Genomic DNA, 21,355 nt, shown 5'->3' with positions numbered 1-21,355 from the left:
AACAGTTTTCCCAGTACTACCGAAACCTCTTGTCGAGACACATCTCCAGATAAGAAAAGGAAAAAAAAAGCAATAAAAGCAATTGTGCAATACGTTCCCCTGCCTCTAAGTGCATAAATTGAGACTTCTACCATAATAAGGATTTCAACAGTAAAATCAGGATCAATAATTCCTGGGACCACCATTAATCCTCGCATAGCACTTCTGCTTCAACCTAACAAAAGTCCTACATGTCCCTTTGGTAAAGGACCACACACTCCAGTAGCTAACTGATATATTCCTCCATTAGGAGACAGAGTATAAGGCTGAGTAATAGCTAAGTCAGCAGCAGCGCTTTGCTTAGTTGCTGCAAAAAGCTGAGAAACTGGGGTAAGGTGTGATGCTCTTAAGGAGGACTTGAAGTCACTCCTTGATGTTGTAAACCATTGCTTACAGGGTATTGTGGTAGGCCTGCATTGTAATTGTTGGGGCCCCAAGCCTGCGGGCCCCGACTCCCGTTTCCCGGAAGGGGCGACAACAAGTTTCCACCCTTATCAGTTTTAGAACGACATTCATTTGTCCGATGTTGACCTTTCCCACATCGTTTGCATACCTCAGAAGGTAACCTTTTTTCTTTTGAGGCAGAAAAGCCTAGTTTCTTCCTGCATTCCTTTTTAAAATGACCAGGTTTTCCACAATGATAACATACACCTTGTTTAGAACTGCCTCTTAAAGCCTTAGAAACTGCCCCAGCAAACAATTGAGCATTATAAATGGCCCCTCCAACACCTGCACAAGCCCTAATGTATTCATCTATATCAGCTCCACCGGCCTTTAGAGGACGCAGCAATTTTTGACACTCAGGATTAGCATTCTCAAAAGCCAGAGTATCCAAAAGAATTTTAGCAGCAGGGCCTGAACCTACAGTCTTTAATACAGCATCTTGAAGACAGGCTACAAAATCTGGATACAGCTCAGTGGCTCCTTGTAAGATCTTTACAAAAGATAAAGAAGTTTTACCCGCTATTTCAACCTTAGTCCACGCTTTTATAAACAAGGCTTTAATCTGAGTGAAAGCAATATCATCTAGGCCTGCCTGAGCATTAAGAGTGGCGTATTGTCCTGAACCCGTAAGCTCCTCTTCAGTAGGTCCTGGGGGATTTCGGGTAGCATTTTTTCTAGCTTGTACTCTTGCTTCCTCCCACCACCAACTTTTTAATTGAAGCCATTGCGAACGATCAAGGACAGCCTGTCCCAACATTTCCCAGTCAATAGGAATCATCATATGTTCTGAAGAGAAGGAATCGAGAAGGCCAAGAACAAACAGTGACTGAGGTCCATAATTAGAAATTGCAGCTTTCATTTCTTTCAAAAATTTAAATTGTAGGGCTGTAAAAGTCACATTCTGGCCACCGTTTGGGAACTGAGCATTGGGGCCGAAAGCAGCCCGTGTTATTGGGAATCATTTTAATTCCTTGAAATCATCCTTTTCCTTCGATTCCTTCTTTTCTCCTACAGGAGGAAAAGGCACAGAGAAAACCTGACCTGACATAGGCAAAGAGGTTGGAGGTGGAAGCAAAGGGAAATCTTTTTCAAGGTAACAGGGAAGGCTCGTGGTGGAGAGATAGCAGAAACAGGAGCAGCGGCACCTAGCAATCAATTTTAACAACTGTTGTAACATCTCTAAAATACGCTGCAAATCAGAATTTCCTTCAGATGAAGGAGGCATTAGCTCTTCTTCCAATTCCTTGTCCTCAGCAACCAGGGCGTAAATATGTTTCTCTCTAGGATCATTCCTCTCTAAAGCTTCAGATGCCTCACCTCCTGTGGCAGTATCGCCACGCTCTGAGTCAGTTTCAAATAACTCTAATGCCTGAGTAATGGAACTACACAAAGTCCACAAAGTCAGAGGCATCATTTGCCCTCGCTGATGAGCTCGACGCAAGACTTTAACCACTTGTAACCATTCCTTTCGATTTAATTGCACTTTGGTTTGATATTGAAACCAATAACAATTTTGTTCAACATGGGCAAACAATCGCTTCAAAGTCTTATGTTCCTTAATTAACTTCTACTCCTATAGACATCAACAGTCCCTGGAGTAACCGCAAATATTCCAAGGCCAGAGAGGTGGAATTCCCCATAATTTTCCCGTGGGTCCCCCTTCTTATTTATTTACCTGCCTGCAGTCTTCCCGCGCCTGCCAGGGGTGTTCCCCCTCCGGTTCCTTGCTCTCGTGGAGCCACGGACCCTGCTCGCTGTGCCAGATGTTGGGATCCGTGTGTTTCCTAAACAAAGGAATGAACACACAAGACAACACAAGACGAGACAAATGTGGCGGCCGCCCCGAACGACACGCTCTGCTTTATTTTATACCGTCCTTTGTGGAATGTTAGCAAGTCACCAGACACATTGTTGTTTTTCTGATCTTTCCCTGACTTTCTGAATTTCCAAGATGTTTACATATAAACAAGCCCCCAGGGTCTGCTATTTGCAACTGAGGCCAGTCTTGTAGGCTCCTTTGTCCTCCCTGTTTGCAGAGGAGGAATGCCCAGCTTCGTTTGCAAGAGCGGGACTATAATGTTAATGGGGGAATGGCCTGCTCAGTTGTAAAAGCAGACAGTCCTCTACAGTGGCCATTTTCTGACTAGAGGTCATACATGTATTTGGAGTTCCCAGAAAACCCTGCACGGACCAATCTGAATTCAGCAAGTGTAAACAAATCAGAACTAAGCAAGTTTGCATCCTTCATTCGCATGAATGGAACCCGGGCGGAAACTTTCTCTCTAAAAGACAAACTCTCCCTTTGTTATTTGGAGCACACACATCTTCATTTTACACTGAAGGTTGTCTCTCCCTGGTCTGCAAACTGTTCTCTGGAATAAAGTCCCCTTTCCCTAAATTCCTTTTCAGATAACTTTAGTTCACAAAGCTCACAAATGCTCATGTGACTCATGCTGTGGCTTAGCAGGCAGAGTCTGCCATTGTTCCTAGCATGGTACCGGTAGTGGCCATACCACAAAATACCCACAGAACGCATCAGATCATGGAACAGTGCCATTCTAACAAAATGCCTCAACACCTCAACCAAAGGAGAGGTCACCTCCTCCCAGACTTACCTATGAACATAGGTGTGCAGATGCACCTGTCATTACCTTTTCCCCCAGAGGAAGCATCACCCAGGCCACTCTCATCCTGTGCCTTTCTATAGGTTGTGACAGCTCTGCTGAGTAGCTGCAGGGACATTTTGATCTGGGAAAAGTGGAGTAGAACCCTTTCAGATATAAAGAGACTGAGAATCAAAGTGGCTGGAATTCTCTTAGGTCAGCATTGTGTTGAGAGTTACCCTGTGTGTTCAATAAAACAACCACTGACTTGTCCTCAGCTTCCACTGCCAACATCTATGTTCATAAGAGGCACTTAAGAAGCCGATTGGCCAAATCTACAGTAATGGGGGATAAGACCAAAGGTTAGAGACACAGCCCTTGGAAATTATTCTGTAACAGCAATCCGCTGGGCCCAGCTGGGGCCATGTAGACAGGAAGGAAGGGACGCACCGGTCCACACACCCACAGGCGCTCACAATCTCTCACAAAGGCCAGAATTGCTACTTTCAAAAGGATGTCACACAAGCTAGAAAAATGAAATACTAAGACAACAACTCACCCCCCAAAAAAGTTTCAACTTCCAATATAATAAAAGCCTTGTCCTGTGCCTACTCTTTAATCTGGAATCCTCTTTAGAAGTTATACTCTAAAGACATATTCGCCTCACTGCTGAGCTTATAGGGTACGCCTAATGTCCCTTCAATGAACTGCAGCACGTCCACATATAACCCACATAGAAGCTGTCCTCTTTCCTCACCTTCGAGCTTCCCATGCCAAAGAGGGACCTCTTGGACCCAAATATGTCTTAGCAATATAGAAGATGCTGGAGACTTGTAGGAGAAGTGAAGAGGGTTTACAGCGTAGCCCTACAGAAAACAACTTATGACCCTGTCACTCACTTGTCCCTTTTTTCCATGCCTCAATCTAGTCAGGAAACCACTAGATCCTAGATGGCTTCTTCTCCTTTTCCCCTCCTTTCTCTTCTCCTCTCCCTCCCTTGTTTCTCCTTCCTCCATCCCCCACTCCTTACTTCCAACCAAAACTTGACTAGCTCCAGTCTCATCCCTCCTTATTGAAAACTATTTTACTCATCCCTCTTCCCCCACTGCTGCCCAATCTTTATTCCTTACCCATATCAGACTTCACCAAAACAAAGGCCAGGATAATAAACAGGACAAACTCTCTTTCAAAAAACATTTTAATGACCATATTTTGTGATTGTGTTACAATTTGAGGAGTCCGGATCCCCAGGCAAGACTAACAAGAAGTTCTCCTAACAAAGATGGGTCTCCCCTTACTAAAAACCCCTGTAATGGCTGAAAAGAGCATGAGGCTTTCTGTGCATCTTTACACATTCAATAGAACAAAATGCAGCAGTTAAAAACAATCTGTAGAAGGCTATCTTGTGACAGAAAGGCATTGGAGATATACTGTTAGTGACAAAAATAGGTTATAAATGAATTTTTCCATGCATGCCTCTATAGTTATAAATACACACACACACACGCAAAGACAGGAAGGACAGACATTAAATGTTCATAGTGCTTAAGATATTGCATAGTATAATAGTTAGGACTATGGCCCTGGAGACAGAAAACTACAGCCTCTCTCCCACTTATCAGCCATGGGACCTTGGGCAATTTAGCCTCAAAGCCCCTGTTCCTTTATCTATGTGCTAGGGTTGTTATAAGAGTTAAGTGCAATACACAGAGAGCAAGAGAGAGAGTACCTAACATGTACTATGTGCTCAGTAAATGTGCATCACAGTACTCATTGTTACATATATTCCTAACTGCTTTATACATTTTTCCCTGTCCTCTAAGTTCCCTCCCCTCACCCCCACCCCTCAACAGGCCCTGGTGTGTGTTGTTGCCCTCTCTGTGTCCATGTTGAACAAAATTTTAATAGCACTACACCAACCAGCTTTAAAATCAGGACAAAAATATTCGAATTGGATGCTGCACCTTTTTAAGGAAGTTAACATTCATGCTTTTTTTATCTTAAAGCATGCTCACGAATCAGCAACACCAACAGGAAAAATAAAGCACTGTCTATGACGATCATTTTAGCTTGTTTGCTGAACCAAACAGGTTTACATCAATGAGAATATATTTAATTACTATCAAATAGCAGCTTTAATACCAGTCAAGTCATAGATTGAAAATAAAAACAAACTTATATCTTGGAAATTAATCTTTAGGAGTTTTGAAACCTTTCTGAAAAAGCTATGTGGCTTTTTGTACCTTCAGAAAAATCCAAGCAATATTCTTGGTCAGAAAACATTGATTAATGTAGAAAATGAATCAACTCACTGATAAGACACTAAAAAGAAAGGTGTACCAAAATAATCTCATTTTGAGTCTTGGTTATTTCGCTGAGCTAACACATACTGTGTGTTTTCAGTACCAGTTAAACCTTGTGTCTGTGAGTGTACTATTGGTCAGATAATGTTGTTACTCTGGAAGAATTCATGACATACAAAGACAAATGCTTGCCCCTAGCACATTCTCAGCTTCAACTGCTACAGACTGTCACTGAAAAAAATGTATTGGTCAGTCTGAGCCATGTCAAGTTAACTATGGAAGTAGCAAATCCACACCACAAACTGTGCTAGCACTTTCTTTTCAGGTCTAACTCCAAAATAGGTACAGCCTGGAAGCCAATACCCCAATATGTGAAAAGTGGTGGAACTTGGCTACCAGGAAGGTGTGGTTGTACAGTACGTTCTCATGGCCCATACCAGGTTCCCACGGAGAGCTGCACAGTCAGCCCTGCAGCATTCACAACAGTGCATTGACAAGATTCCGATGCAGCTCAGCACCCATGTGTCTGATGAGCATACTGTGGAGCCTGCTGGGAGGTAACTGAGTATCCCATGCTGCTCTTCAGCTGGGATGTGCTTGGTCCAGGGTTGGGATATAGGCAGCATGTGTGTTGGAACGCTGATAGTCTGAGGCCATGAAAAGTCCACCTGAGGTACTGGTAGGAAGAACAAGCCTCACTTTCTTCTGTGTGTCTTGATTCCTGGGTGGCCAGTTCCATTCGTGTGGTTATTCCCCTGCTGGTGGTGGTGGTTCCTTTTGTCTCCTTTGTCATCAGGTTCTTCTTCCATTAAAAATTCTGATTTGGGGTAAGGGATTTGATAACTGGCAAAAATGTCTGATGTAGGAAGTGGGTCTTCTAAGAAATGGGGAATTTGTTCTGAGGTAATTCACTTTATTGGGTCCATGGTAAGAAACTTCTAAAGCAAGTGGAATGCTTTACTATCTGGTTTAACTTTGTGTTTTTCCATATATTTGATAAGGCTGCAGTTTAGTATACTTATTTCTTCTGAAATATTTCATTAATGTTGAATGTTCAGGCATCTTTTTTACATCTTCCCAATCTTTATTTGCAGGAAATCCCATTACATTGAGTATTCTGTCCAGCCAGTCATGGTGACAAGGATTACTAGTTTTGATGTCCTCTTGTCGACCGTGAAATACTGGTTTTGACATTAGTAATTCTTCAAACATACACCCTATAGCCCAAATATCAATAGCTTTGGTATAATGCCTTACTCAAAGAAGTAATTCAGGGGTTCAGTACCAGAGTGTAACAATCACTGGATCCAAATCTGCTAATGTAAGCTAGTATAATTCTTTAAAATGTTTTGCATTATCCATTTATAATCAATTTTATTAGACCAAAAACACACTTATGTTTCTTTTCAAGGCAGCCTTTCTCTACCATGTGTGAGGCTTCCATGGGACCAGCCCTAGAAGTTTCTTAAAGGACCTATAAAACATGCCCTTAAATCGTTCTGAGTTCTTACAATTTCCCACATTACTTCAGGTGAGTTTTGCTAAACTTCCCACCACTACATACCAAGCATCATTTTTTCCTCTAGCTTCCCATACTATTTTCCTCACCATCCTTCAACCCTCCCTAACAGTTTCCTTGAGGCCTGCCAAGTTCCCCCTGCCACTCAGACCCAAAGCCAAAGTCACATGTCTTAAGCTTTCATTGCTGTAGCAGCTCACTCCAGTACCAAATTCTGTTCCAGTAATCTGGAACACATCAGCCCAAAGCCTAATGGATTATTTTGCTCATAATTCTGCAATTTGAGCAGGGCTAAACTGAGACGGTTTACTCTGTTCCACATTGCTCAACTGGGGCTGGAGGATGCAGTCCTAAGTGGTTCACTCACCTGGTGACAAGTTGCTACTAGTTGTCAGCTAGGAGTGCAGCCAGGGCTGTATGCAAGACCCCAGTTTATCACCGTGTGGGCCTCTTAATGGGGCAGCTTAGAATTTCTCACTGTATGATGGCTGGGTGTCAAGAACAAGTATTCCAAGGGACAGAAAGTATTAATAAAAGCTGCAGTTCCTTAAGACTGAAAGAGACTGGAAATGGTTACAACATCATTTCCACTGCATTCTATTGGTCAAGCGATCACAGAGCCACCCCAGAGTCAAGTGGACCAAAGAACCACACGAATGGAACTGGCCACCCAGGGAATCAAGACAGCAGTCACACACAGGGACCCCCATTGAAGAAAGTGAAGCTTGTTCCTCCTACCACTACAGCAGGTGGACTTTTCATGGCCTCAGACTATCAGCATTCCCATATCCCATGCCTATATCCCAACCCTGGACCAAAGAATTTGCAGTCATCTTTAATCTGTCCCATCAATGAAGCTATTAGCTGACTGCTTATTGCTATCATAATTTCATATCTATCCACTCCCATTTTATTATCCCCAATGATGCAAGAGTCTCAGGTATCATTGTGCTAGAAGACACACCAGAACTCCAGGCATCCACTCACAGCTGTCAACACTGTACATCCCTGAACCAGGTTTGTGGTCCTCACCCTCAGATTACTGAAATACCTCTCTGGGCTGTGGCATCAGTAACTTTGGCCTTTCCCATCCTCTAGCCCAAGCCTAAATTGTCTTCCTTAGCTGTGAACCTGCATGGCTGGGGAGATGAAATAGCATCATTGACTTGGCCAGGCTGTGTTTTCAACTGGAAGGATCTCCTCCTAATAGCTTTTCTAACTTTCCAAATTTTATCCTCAATACCTACTCTGACCAACTTGCTCCAAGGTACAAGAGTAGACTTTTTCTCCCAGGAGGGCTTGCACCAGAAGTCAATGAGTTAATAATGACGTAGACAGAGGGAGAAAATGGAGCATGAGAGTATAACACCTTGGCGCATTGTGGTAAGGTACCACTGGTATCATTTGTTCCTCTATTCCAAGGGCTGGGATGACTGATATTAAAGGCAAATAGAGAATTTGTCTTAGGAAAGTGTTTTTGGAACCCGCTGCTTTGGACTAACTTTGCTCGATGGAGATTGATGCCAAATGTCTGAATATAGCATCTCTTTAGGCAGACTTGTGGGCATCACTTGAGTGCATACCATCTGAAGGTCTGTTGTGAATTTCATCAGCCTTGTGACCAATTATGTTTGTGACTGAGTGTCAGTCACCTAGATGTCTCCAAGTCCTGCAGGCTTGGGATCATCCTGCTTGTATTTTTTTTTTTTTTTTCTTTTTTGAGACACTGTCTCACTCTGTCACCAGGCTGAAGTGCAGTGGCACGATCTTGGCTCATTGCAACCTCTGCCTCCCAGGTTCAAGCGATTCTCCTGCCTCAGCCTCCTGAGTAGCCAGGACTACAGGCACGCACCACCACACCCAGCTAATTTTTGTATTTTTAGTAGAGACAGGGTTTCACCATGTTGCCCAGAACAGTCTTGATCTCTTGACCTTGTGATCCGCCCACCTCAATCTCTCAAAGTGCTGGGATTACAGGCATGAGCCACCAGGCCCAGCCCCTGTTTGTAATTTTTAAGTAGAATTTACTTGAACCCCCATCCAACATATGGTGGAAAACCCAGTTTGCTCCACCCTATTTCCTAACACCTGAGGAGTACCTCTTGTGTCGCTAATTTCTTTTCTCTCCTGACTTCTCTCTCATGGCTCACATATTTCAATTGTTTCCTGTGTTGGTGCCAAACTGACCCAGAACTCCCCCCAACACATACACACACACAAAACACTATCACAAAACATTTGTATCAGTCTAGTAATTCCTCAAACCTGGCTTTAGAAACACCTGGAGGACTTTTAAACATCCTGATGCCAAGCCTGCTCCCTGGATATTTCAATGTCAGCTATGCCTGAGAACCTGTCAACTAGCCCAGTGCTTCTCAAATGCCAGCATGTGTGAGAATCACCTGGGGAACTTGTTAAAATGCAGGTTCTGTTTCTGGGCCCTGGGTGGGGCTCTAGATTCTGCATCTCTAACAAGTTCTCAAGTGATGCTGATGCCGCTGATCCCCAGACCACACTTTACTAGCAAGGAGCTAGCAGATATGAGGGATGACATGGGCCCAGCAAACAGTTACAACCAGACATCAGACACATCAGTGACACCGCATCAGGAACTTCTTAGAGGCCATCCTGCTCCCTCAGTTCCAGCTCCAGGGCCCCCTCTCACTTCTCATTTCCCTCGACTTCTACCTATTCCCAGGCCCTTGTCTTTCTAGGGATGCCATGGCCACTATATATTTATTTATTTATTTAATTAATTTTTGAGAAAGGATCTCTTTCTGTCACCTGGGCTGGAGTGCAGTGGCACAGTCATGGCTCACTGTAGCATTACCTCCTGGGTTCAAGTGATCCTCCTACGTCAGCCTGCCAGGTAGCTGGGACTGCAGGTACATGCCACCACATGAGATTAATTTTTTTTTTTTTTTTTTTCTGTAGAGGTCTTATTGTTTCCCAGGCTGATCTCAAACACCTGGCCTCAAGCAGTCCTCCCACTTCAGCCTTCCACAGCACTAGGATTACAGATACGAGTCACTACACCCTGCTAGGCTGCCGTGTCTTTATTGGGCAGCTCAATCTAGTTCTGTCTCCAAACATATCCTGGTCCCACTCTAAGAGCTGTCTTGCCACACCTAAACGCACCATCGAAAGGATTTGCCAACCCCAAGGCAATACTGTGCCCAAGGAATGCTACCTCTAGCTTCTAAAGCAGAGGTTCCCAAACTCTCTCAGTTCATGGTATCCTTAGTGTGCCAGGAATTTCCTCACAGAGTACTTTAAGCCAAAAGAAACACCTGACAGTTCTGTTTCTCCCTCTCTCTCTCTCTCTCTTTTTTTTTTTTTTTTTTTTTTTTTTTTTTTTTGGAGCCTCTCTCTGTCACCCAGGCTGGAGTGCAGTGGCATGATTTTGGCTCACTGCAACCTCCACCTCCCAGGTTCAAGCAATTCTCCTGCCTCAGTCTCCTGAATAGCTGGGATTACAGGTGCATGCCACCATGCCCGGCTAATTTTTGTGTTTTTAGTAGAGACAGGTTTCCACTATGTTGGTCAGGCTGGTCTCGAACTCCTGACCTCGTGTTCTGCCTACCTCGGCCTCCCAAAGTGCTGGGATTATAGGCGTGAGCCTCCACGCCTGGCCAGTTCTGCTTCTTAAGTAATTGCGTTGAAACAATTTAATGGCAATGGTTTTCATGGGCCTGACAGATGTTACTGTGTTTTCCTCAAAATATTTAAATATCCCATGACACCTTATGAGTGTGTTGAGGTGCCCCTACAGTCCACACTTTGGGAACCACAATTCAAAACTAATAGTTGGTATATATGTCACCTCCAAATGCCCTAGCAAGGTAATAGAAACCCATAGTGATGATTGTATGTAATGCAAATGGGGGACTGAATCTGACGGGAGAGGAGGAGATTTCAGAGAGGTGCTGTCCCACTCTTAACACCAGCTGGATCTGGCACAAACAGGCCAACATTACTCTCTGTTGTAGCCAAGAGAGTCGCTTTCTAGATTCATCTCCCAGTGGAAGTTCCAAAGGGTTCTGGGATTAGAATAGTATACGAGAGAAAGTAAGGGCAGAAAGATAGTTTGTCTCCTGGTAAAAAAAACTTGTAAACATGACTCGTCTAATATCCGAAAATCTAGGAGGAAAGCTTAACTATTATCAGATTGCTGTGACACCTGATGGTGCAAACTTTCCAGTTAGGAGTCCAACCCTATGATACAGTGATTCTCAACCTTGGCCGCACAATAAAATCACCTGGAGAGTTTTCAAAAAATACAAATGGCTGGGCTCCCACCCAGACCAGTTAGTTGAGTCAGTCTCCGAAGGCAAGATCCAGAGATCTATCTTTATTTTTTATTTATTTATTTATTTGAGACAGGATCTTGCTCTGTCACCCAGGCTGGAGTGCAGTGGCACAATCTCGGTTCACTGTAGCCTCAGCTTCCTGGGCTCAAACAATCCTCCCATCTCAGCCTCCTAAGTAGTGGGGACTACAAGCATGCACCATACCCAGGTATTTTTTTTTTTCTTTATAGAGACAGGGTCTCACCATGTTGCCCAGGCTGGTCTCAAACTTTCAAACTCCTGGGCTCAAGAGATCCTCCTGCCTCAGCCTCTAAAGTGCTGGGATTACAGGTGTAAGCCACTGCACCCAGTCTAAAAGTTTTAAAATTTGACGAGGTCCAATTTACCTATATTTTGTTGTTCTTGCTTGTGCTTTTAGTATCATCTAAGAATCAACCACCAAATCCAAGGTCATAAAGATATATGCTTGTTTTCTTCTAAGAATATTATAGTTTTAGCTCTTACATTTAAGTGCTTGAGTCATTTTGAGTTAATTTCTGTATATGGCGTGAGATAAGGGCCCAGTTGCATTCCTTCACATGTGGTTATCTAGCACCATTTGTTGAAAATGTGATTCTTTCCCTCATTGAATGGTCTTGGCACCTTTGCTGAAAATCAGTTGATCATAGATGTACGAGATTATTTCTGGACTCTCAATTCTATTCCATGTATTTACATCTCTCCTTATGAGGTAGGGAGTGGGACTTGACTCTGGAGGCAAGACTGGGACAATGGACCAAATTGAGGACTAACTGAAACAGGACTTGGGTGGAAGGAGCTTTTCATAAGACATACCCACCAGTTCACCATGTCAGTTTACTGTTCCCATGGCAACACCAGGACATTAACCCCCCTTCCACGGCAATGACTCAATGACCGAAAAGTTATTATCAATTCCCTAGAAATTTCTGCATAAATTGCCCCTTAATCTGCATGTGTTAAAAGTGGATATAAATGACTGCAAAACTGCCCTGACTTCAGGAGTTCGAGACCAACCTGGCCAACACAGTGAACTCTCGTCTCCACCAAAAATACAAAAAATTAGCTAGGCATGGTGGTGTAGTTACTTTTAAAGCCCCACACTAGGCCCTTTGAAAAATATGGAGTGTGTCAGAAATTAATCCTATACAATGATGTGACAACTGCAATACAAGATACTGCAGCATAGCTGACCTCACCAAAGCACAGGCAGGGGCAGCTCAAAGAGGAAAATGTCACTTCCAGCAAGGGATTGAGGGAGGCCTTTAGGGAGGAAGTGGCATATAAGCCAGATTTACAGGATGGGGAGGATATAGAGAGTAGATGACAGAGAAGAGAGTGAAAGCTGGGAATCCCAGCTAAAGGTATCAGTTTTATGGAATGAGTAGGGGACAATACTGCGTGTGTTTATGTTTATGTATGTATATAATTACATAGTATAATTGCTAATTGACAAAGTAATCTATCACATTTTACATTACCAGATTTTACATCTGTTGTTCTAAATAGACTCAGTCATCAGCCCTGTGTGTGGGCTCTTACCCACCCCCATGCACACCTGAGCTCAGATACTGATGGATGGATCATCTGCCTATCAGAGGCGGCGATAGGGACAAGTTCTCAATTTAGAGTTCCTCCTTCTAGGCACAGCTAACGCAGCTGAATGCCTAATTCCACCCATATTCAGGTGAATCCATGGCCACAGCTGCAGCAGGTCCTGCCCACTAAGAAAGCCTCCACAAGAGGAGGCACACCCCTCTGACTGTCCCTAAGCTCCTGCCATCTTCACCCCATGAAGCTTCTGCTTCTGGGTGCTTCCTGCCTTGCCATGTCATCCCCACCCTTGCACTGTCCTCACCATTGGTACAGCTGATGCCCGAGGCAACAAAGATCCATGACACCCTGGGCATTGCTGATGGCCTGGGCTCCCCAGTGAGAAGGCACAGAAAAGAGGGTTATCAATACTGCTACTAATAATGATAATGAACTTTCAGTTGATATTGTCAACACTGCTACTACAAATGATAATAATGAACTTTCACTGAATCCCTCTTTACTCCTCCTGTCAACCCTATGTAAAATAGGTTTTCTTATTCTCCCATTTTACCGGTGGGTGAAATGAGGTTGGAAATTTACTAACTTGTTGAGCTTTCAAAGACACCTACATGTTCCTGGCCATGTCTACGCCTCGTGATCACACCAGGGGAGACAGGAAATCAAGGCTTTGTTGTCCAACTCTGTAGGAGAAGATTTAATCATCATGGGTGAAGAGCGGGAGAAAGAAATTGCAAGCCATAAGAGCTGGAAGGCGCTCCAAGCACCATTGTCCAAGGGTTAGGTGTGGCCAGGATGCAGTGCAGAGTTTTCCTGGTTAAAGACTGCTTCCTCTCAAAGGATCTCAACCTCACTGGCTCCTGCTCACTGTACCCACCTGAAAGGGGCAAGCTTGCTGGGTGCTTCCTTCCAAAGCTTCACTTCCTTCTGCTTTTGTAGAAGGGGTTGTTGTATTATACTGTTGCTACAATGTCAATGTGGATAAGTATGAAAAACAAAATACCTAATGGAAACGATACATACAGTATGTACTAAACATTTTTAAGGCATAGTTATAAACTTCTTAGAACATACAGAACAAAATTATATGCTCTTCATAAATATCTACATATAAATATAAGAGCAACATCTGTTCATTTTCTCCTATTATGTTTATATGTAGATTTCCTGGTTGGATACACCCCCGGTCATGCCTGGGCACTGCTTCTCCATCTACAACTGGGGTTGGCCTGACTGATATCTGTCTCCCTGGAGGTTATGGTCTGCACCTGGGTCTGCTCAGCCTTTCACCCTCATTGCCTGACACAGAGTAAACTGCAGAGGGCTCAGCACTCTAGCCCACACTGTCCCACTGCATGTAAATAAGCCTCTCCCAGCTGCTGTCTTCACTGGGTGCCTCACTGCTGGGGACAGTGCACAGCCACCAGATGTGCCACACGATGGAATTTTTCCATGGTTCAGACCAATATCATCTGGAGTAGGACATCTCCTATCATATGTGTTTAAGCCTAGACTTAAAGCTAGTACAGCGGGCTGCCAATGTCCAGTCACCCGGTGTGGACTAGTCACCCAGAAATGGCTCTCAGGCTGAAAAACATGTTACCATTTTCTAATGAAATGTATGGGGAGGAGGCAGTGTTTCTTCAAAGGGTGAACAAGAAAGAACTGCTTGCATCAGAATTACTTGGGAGGTTTTTTTTTTTTTTTTTTTTGTTGTTTTTTTTTTTTTTTTTTTAAGGCAGCTAAATCCCTGAGCTACATCCCAAAACAGTTAAACAAGAATGTCAGGTTGTACAATCTCTCTTTTTAGGAAGCTCCCTCAAGTGAGTCTTATAGCACAGTAGTGTTTTAGCACCTCAGGGGCAGTGCAAAGAACTCTGGACTAGGAGTCACAACACCTGAAAGTCTGCCACTGAAAAGCCACATGACTGTAGTAAAGTTACTTGATGTCTCTACGTCTGTTTCCTCACCTACAAAATGGGCACACAAATTCTCCCTCAATTGGTGATTGTCAATCACCCAATGCATGTGTAAATTCCCTCACGGACCAGAAATCACCAGGACCATGACAACGTACTGAACAGTCCCCTCTGCTGTCCCTGCCCCCTTGGTGCAACTGACCTCTGATCCTGTCCTGAGCCCCTGCATGGAGCCTCTCTGATAAAGCACCTTCTGCCAGGGACTGCAGGCAAGGAACAAGGGGGTGTCCAGAGGCTCCAAGTCTCCTGATTAGTTGTACTTTAGAATGCATTTTGCTATGGAAAATTGCCAAGGAAAGGTGGGCTAAGTAAAAAATAACGATGATAACATGTTTTTGCAGTAAAATATTGATTAGGTTTTTGGGTGAGAGGTGGAAACCCCAACTATCATGCATTTCAGCCCTCTGGTGGAAACTGTGCTTCAGGCTCTAAATTTCAGGCTCTAGACTGACTCAGGGATGAATGTTTGGAAGCTGAAGACAATCTGTGGTCTCTTCTCCTGTAGAGCAGGAGTCAGCACTTTTCATAGAGTGCCAGATTCTATAGATCCTGCCACATGCTCTGTTGTTACAGTACAAAGAAGGCTATAGACAGCATGGCTGTGTTGGCAAATACACAAAACAGGCAGCAAGCTGTATTTGGCCTTTAGGCTGCAGTCTGCCAACACCTGCACTAACACAAGGAGCTTAAAGGTGGCGGTGGTGGTGTGCTGGAGTTAACTTATATCAGCTTGCAATAGCCAATTGTTAATATCTCTTCCAAACCCTGTGTCTGTGCCTTCATGTTGGTAGTTTGAAATTGGCCATATTTGGAGTAGTTATGCCATGGAAATTGGCAAAAGCTGTATACCCACCTTCACCAGCCCCCCTGAGAACCAGCTGATCATATCACTAGGCATGTGTCCACCAGGATGAGATTGAGGGCTGGGGTTGGTTGAGCTAGACAGTGCATGGGAATGTGGGAGAAAATATTAGATGTCAGTTCCTATTTTATTTAGTCCTTGTAAATTTTTAAATTCTGTGTAAGTTTCATAATGTTCCAATGCCCACATTTCAAGACATGTTCTAGACTTTGTTTAATTGATTAGGATAACTGGGATCCAAAAAATGTTTGGAGTCTACCACTCCTAAAGCTATTTATTATATCCTATGCTGGATAGCTCATTCACGAACAGAGTGCTGAGTGAATAAGGTCTTCTCTTTCTACTCCCAAGACAGCCTTCCTCTTGTCCCCACCTGCCTCACTCGGCCCCAGGACCTCGGATGGGGTAAGAGGAGTGATCAGCTGTGAAAGGAGCCTCTGGTTGGAATGTTTCCTATGGGAGTTTCTGCCACAGATTAAATGTCCTGAGATCACCTTTTGAGAGACATTAAATTTCATGAGATGAACAGTTATCACGTTGGGTATTATGAGTTGAATTATGTCTCCCAAAAAGATATGTTGAGGTCCTACCCCCCAGTAGCTGTGAAGGTGACCTTACTTGGAAATAAGGTCTTTACAGATACAGATCAACTTCAGATGAAGTCATTCGAGCGAGCCCTAATTCAGGATGACTCTGTCCTTATAGGACAATCTGGACACAGAAACACAGAGAGAAGATAGCCATGTGAAGATGGGGGCAGAGACTGGAGTTTTGCTGCCACCAGCCGAGGAACTCTGGAGCTACCACAAACTGAAGGGAGGCTTGGGACAGATTCTCTCTCAGAGCTCTCAGAATGAACCAACACCTGGAGTTCAGACTTTGGCCTCCTGAGCCAGGAGACAATAAATTTCTGTTGTTTTAAGCCACCCAGTTTATGGTTCTTTATGGGAGCCCTAACAAACCAATACTTTGGGATTCTCAGGTGTAAGGCATAAGGGCCAAAACTTTTTCACTAAACATAAAGATCCATGATTACAATTACAGTTAGGAAAATGAAATTCAAAACCACCTGAGTTTATTTATACACTTTTTCCAAAATGCATCTACTTTGCAGGGGAAGTCATACTACTATAGAAATAAGGAGAAGACCATCATTTAAATAGGAGCCTTCCTTTCCTTTCTCCCCCCCCCTCTTTTTTTTTTTTTTTTTTTTTTTTTTTTTTCCTTTCTTCATTTATAAAAATCTTAGGGAGTTCCTACAAGTGCCAAGCGCTGCAGTGGGTTCTTGGCATACATCACAGAGCAAAGCACTTGTGGGACTTACATGCTAGTGGGAGACACAAACAATAAATGTAAGAAGCAAACTATATAGCATGTTACAGTGAGAACAATAAGACTGGGTAAAGGGGAGTCGGTAGTGCTGGGGTGAGAAAAGTTTCCAGCATTCAATGGCATAGCACACACATATGTGATCACCACAACCATGCCTTTCGTGAAGTCAACAGTACACAGGGCCTTGTGCTTCAGTAAGGTGTTGATGCATTTGCTACCTTGGTGGAACCTCACAGGAAGCATGAGTGACCCATGCCAGAGTGACTCGCTATATGTCACCAGGTTGGAAGGGGATGGAGCAGGACCAAGCCCAGGCTGTCTGTGTCTCCATTTGGCCTGCATGTTCAGCCTCCTCAAGGCCATGGTCAGTAAGCCCCATCTTCTTTCTGCTAGTCTGTAAGGGAACCAGAGTCCTCACTGCCATGAGACAGCCCTGGCTCAGTGACTAATTTGAATAGCTGTGTCTTTGTCGTGAAAATAGTTTTGTGATATCATGAAGAAGAGATGCCTTCCTCTCCAAAGTATCGGTGTCACCTGGCCACATTTTTTTCTTTTATATACATATGTAATATTTCACATATTTATGGCATACATGCAAGTATTCATTACATGCACTGAATGTGTAATGATCAAGGTAGAATGTTTGGAGTATTCATCGCCTTGAATATTTACCATTTCTAAATATACTATGTGCTTTTTTGTCACTGGGCTGGTGTTGATCACCATCATCATCAGGATCAGAAACAGAAGCAGCTGACCTTGTCAGAGCTTCCCATGGGTGTCATCTCACTTGAGCCTCCGTGCCTGGGGTGCTGTCCCTACTCCTCCTTTATGGCTAAGCTTTGTCTGCCTGCGCACCACCAACATGCCTCTCTCCTGGGATTAGCTCTCCAGCTCTGCTTTGAGGAACATCACTGGCCTCATTGGATATAGTCTTGTAGGGAGTGTGGATCAAGGTGTGCTGCCCTTCACTGACCAAGGAGTTCATACATGACTCAAACTAGGGCAGTCACATGATTTGTTTGGAATCTCAATCTTTTGCTAACTGACAAAAAACATGATTGGCTCTTACCCATCTGAGTGATGGGACCAACGTTTTCTGGCTTCTGTCATTTTTGGCCTGCCAGAAATCCCTGACTTGTTCTTCAGTATGTCTTTCCATTTTGAAAGTTACTTCACATGATAGGCAGAATAATGGCACCCCAAAAATGTGCACATTCTAATCCCCACATCCTGTGAACATGTTACCTTACACAGCAAAAGGGACTTTGCATCTGTGATTAAAGTTAAGCTTCTTTGAGATGTGAGAGTATCCTGCATATTGAGGTGGGCCTGGTGTAAATTGCAAGTGTTATTATATGTGAAAGAAGAAGTCAGGAGGGTCAGAGTAAAGTAGTGTGAGAAAAACCCAAGCAGTGAAGATGGGAGTGGGCCACTAGCCAAGGAATGCAGGTGGCCTCTGGAAGCTGGAAGAGGCAAGGAAATTGACTCTCCCCTAGAGGCCCCCCGAAGCATTGCAATCCTGCTAATCCTTTTATTTTGGCCCAGTGAGACACATTCCAGACTGACCTCCATAACTGTAAGATAATACATTGCATTGTTTAAACCACAAAGTTGGTGGTAATTTGTTACAGCAGCACTAAGAAATGAATATACCCAATGTCCTTCTAGAAAGCTCCTTTCATGGTATACTTTTTGCTTAAATAAGCTAGAAGTGATTATTATTGCTTGTAACTGAAGAGCTAAAAGTAATAAACTAATTTCCAGGCCTCCATCCCCTGTATCCACCCCCTCATTCTGTTTCCAGGCCCTGATTTCTGTTCGACCAGCCTTCCTCTCCCCCATTATGAGGATCTGAGCCCTGCTTAGTGATAGGACCATGCCCTGTTGACAGGCCTCAAAGACACTAACTGGCTGCTCACCTGGTCTCCTGGCTATCATCTGAGCCAGATTCCTTGTCTCTGTGTCTTTTCCACAGGTCATGTCACTCTGCTCCTTATCTGGGACCCAACTACCCATTTTCCATTATCACTTGGCTGGATCGTGACTTGCTGTTACATTTCTTTCTTGCACGCTGTACCCTAGACACAGACTCAGCCACTTCTGCCCCAGGATCAATGCCCTCAGAACTTACCAAACCCCAGTAGAAGGACTAATTCTAGAGCACAGCATGCACCCAGCTGCTCCTTCCTGCCGCAAGTATCGCACTCAGACTGGCCACATCATAGCATATGACACACACGTGGATGTCTGATGGTTCAGGGTAGCAGTACACAAGCAGAAGCTGGTCTCTTTCCAACCCAGAACTTTGTAATTAAACAAGCTTCTCTTGCTGTATCCTAAAAACACAAATCCTTAAAGTATGAATGAGAAATGAAACCCACTGACATAAAGGTTAGTGAGCAGATTTTGTGTTTTTATGTAATTAGTTCGAATTAGCAAGGAAGGCATTTGATGGGGCAGTTTCCTAATCGCTGACCTCACTGGGGCTCATTTCAGCTTTGCAAACTGGTTGAAATGAAAATTCAATGTGTTTCCTGTTCTCAAATTTATCTGTCACTCCAACGGGTTCATTACAATTGCAGGAGGTGCAGATGAACCATCCGGGGTGAGCTGCCGACTCCAGCATGTTCCGGGAGCCAACCTGAGCCCTATAAAAGATGAAGGGCCGGCGTGCTGATTCCTTTAGGGCAGCCAGCTTCATCAGTTTCTTCTTCTGTGAGGTAAAAGGGATTAATTAGACAGCGCAGGCTTTGAGAGGGAGAAAAACCCAGCACATGTGCTCATCCTCCAGGCCTTTACACAGGAGAGGAAGAGAAGAGAGAAGGCAGATGGTCCTTAGGGAAGATGATGTGTCAGCCTTGGTACTGGTATTTAAGGGATGAGAAGCAATCATGCCTTCTTTTCCATACCCTCTTGTCCCCCAAATTAAAAATACATTGAGACAAAGAGAGAGATGTAAGAGTCAGATGAACACCAAAATCCCAGCTCTATAGTTTTTAAAGTTCGTTTAGAGAATATGGCCTAGATCCATATCCAGTTGAGCTTCCTAAGATTTCTCCCCTCAAGTGAAAGGATGCTCCATGCAGGACTAAATTTGCAGAGCAGGCACACTGCCCTCCGAGTGCTCCCTCACATCCTCCTGCCCTGCAGCAGCACGCCAGGGTCCTGACACAATTGTGCTGCTTGCCACATGGAGGGCCACAGCAGGAGGGGAGCGCCACCCGCCCAGGACCAGGGCCTGTGAGCCTAGGAGATGAGAAAGGGTGCTCAGTTCCTCGTCGTCTCCCCGCTGTGTGGAGTCCCTCCTTCCCTAGAAGGGGCAAGGAACCAGAGAAGAAGGTATGGTACTCTTCTGCCTGGTGCTTCCAGAAAGGTGGCTGTCCCCGTAATATTGGCCAAGATAAGAATTTGCAGAAAAGCGAGAGGCATTGAGGATCTTGGCCTTTTACTTTGGAGTAGCCAAAGGCACAGGAAGTTGAGCTAGAATTCTCACCTTCAGGTGAAGGGATGGATGACTTTGTCCTTCATCCTTGTCACAGGAGAGACAAAACTCCCCTTTAGAGACCCCCAAGAGAATTGGACTTCCTTTCTCCGCAGAGGCTGAGCTCAAGGATGAGGCTAACGCAAAGAAGATCTCTGGAAAAAGACAATCAGAACATGTGTGGATTCTGAGAGCAGGGAAAGGTCCCTCCTGTCTGCTGGGGTTTCGGGCCTGGTGCGCAGCCCCTCTCCCCTTGACTCTGTGGTCCACATCTCCCTCCATCACACCGGTTTAAGCTTCCTCTTCTTCCAACCTAAGTGTCTGCCTCCATTTTTCCCGCCCTTCCAGAAAGACTCCTTTCAGATCTGGTCATCGCTAGAGACCCTTCCTCTGATGCCCTAGTCCCTGGGGCCTCCCCTCCCCGCTTCCACCACCTGCTGGAGATGGGGCACGGTATAGCACGGAGCTGAGCCCACCTGGAGGGAGGCCTTACCCCTGCTGGGTGGGGACAGAAAACACAGCCAAAACTGAGAGTCACCTGGGCGTATGTAGTTTTTATCTGGAACTGCTATGAGATTCCCAGAGTCCAGGACCAGTACTTTGTGATCCTGGTCGTGAATGCTGAATTTCTTCGGGTTTAAGTTCTTCACCTTTGGACCTAGATCAATATCACCAGATATCAACACTTCACATCGAAAATGACTCAGTCTTCTCTTCCCCACATCCAAGGGCCCCAGCCTCAGCTCACCACCCTGCCTGTGGGCTCAGACATCACAGCCACTGAATATTTCTTCCACTCCTGGGCTTTCTACCTTGCTGGGACAAGCAATTTAGCATTCTGTGCAAGCACATGGGTTCCAGATTTGGACAGATGGATTCAAATCCAAGCTCTGCTGTAGGACAGAGGA

At 44.4% G+C, this 21,355-nt stretch overlaps 1 protein-coding gene and 1 pseudogene across 3 annotated transcripts in view; both read right to left on the bottom strand.

The window, feature by feature from the left end:
- Positions 1–2,500: 2,500 nt before the first annotated feature.
- Positions 2,501–17,326, bottom strand: LOC111528219 (annotated as a pseudogene).
- Positions 17,327–19,358: 2,032 nt separating this feature from the next.
- Positions 19,359–21,355, bottom strand: part of IL37 (interleukin 37) — a 39,407-nt gene continuing 37,410 nt past the window's right edge. For all 3 annotated transcript variants that reach the window (XM_023194925.2, XM_023194924.2, XM_023194926.2), the window contains 3 exons: positions 20,986–21,105; positions 20,460–20,602; positions 19,359–19,679 (listed from right to left, as the gene is read on the bottom strand). In XM_023194925.2, coding sequence (XP_023050693.2) covers positions 19,431–19,679; positions 20,460–20,602; positions 20,986–21,105 — 512 coding nt within the window. In that variant the 3' untranslated portion in view covers positions 19,359–19,430. The remainder of the gene's footprint in view (positions 19,680–20,459; positions 20,603–20,985; positions 21,106–21,355) is intronic.

This window comes from Piliocolobus tephrosceles, chromosome 15, assembly GCF_002776525.5.
Source record: "Piliocolobus tephrosceles isolate RC106 chromosome 15, ASM277652v3, whole genome shotgun sequence".
Classification (NCBI taxonomy): Eukaryota; Metazoa; Chordata; class Mammalia; order Primates; family Cercopithecidae; genus Piliocolobus; species Piliocolobus tephrosceles.
The sequence above is the reverse complement of the archived record's forward strand: the minus strand, read 5'-3'. Positions and strand labels throughout refer to the sequence as shown.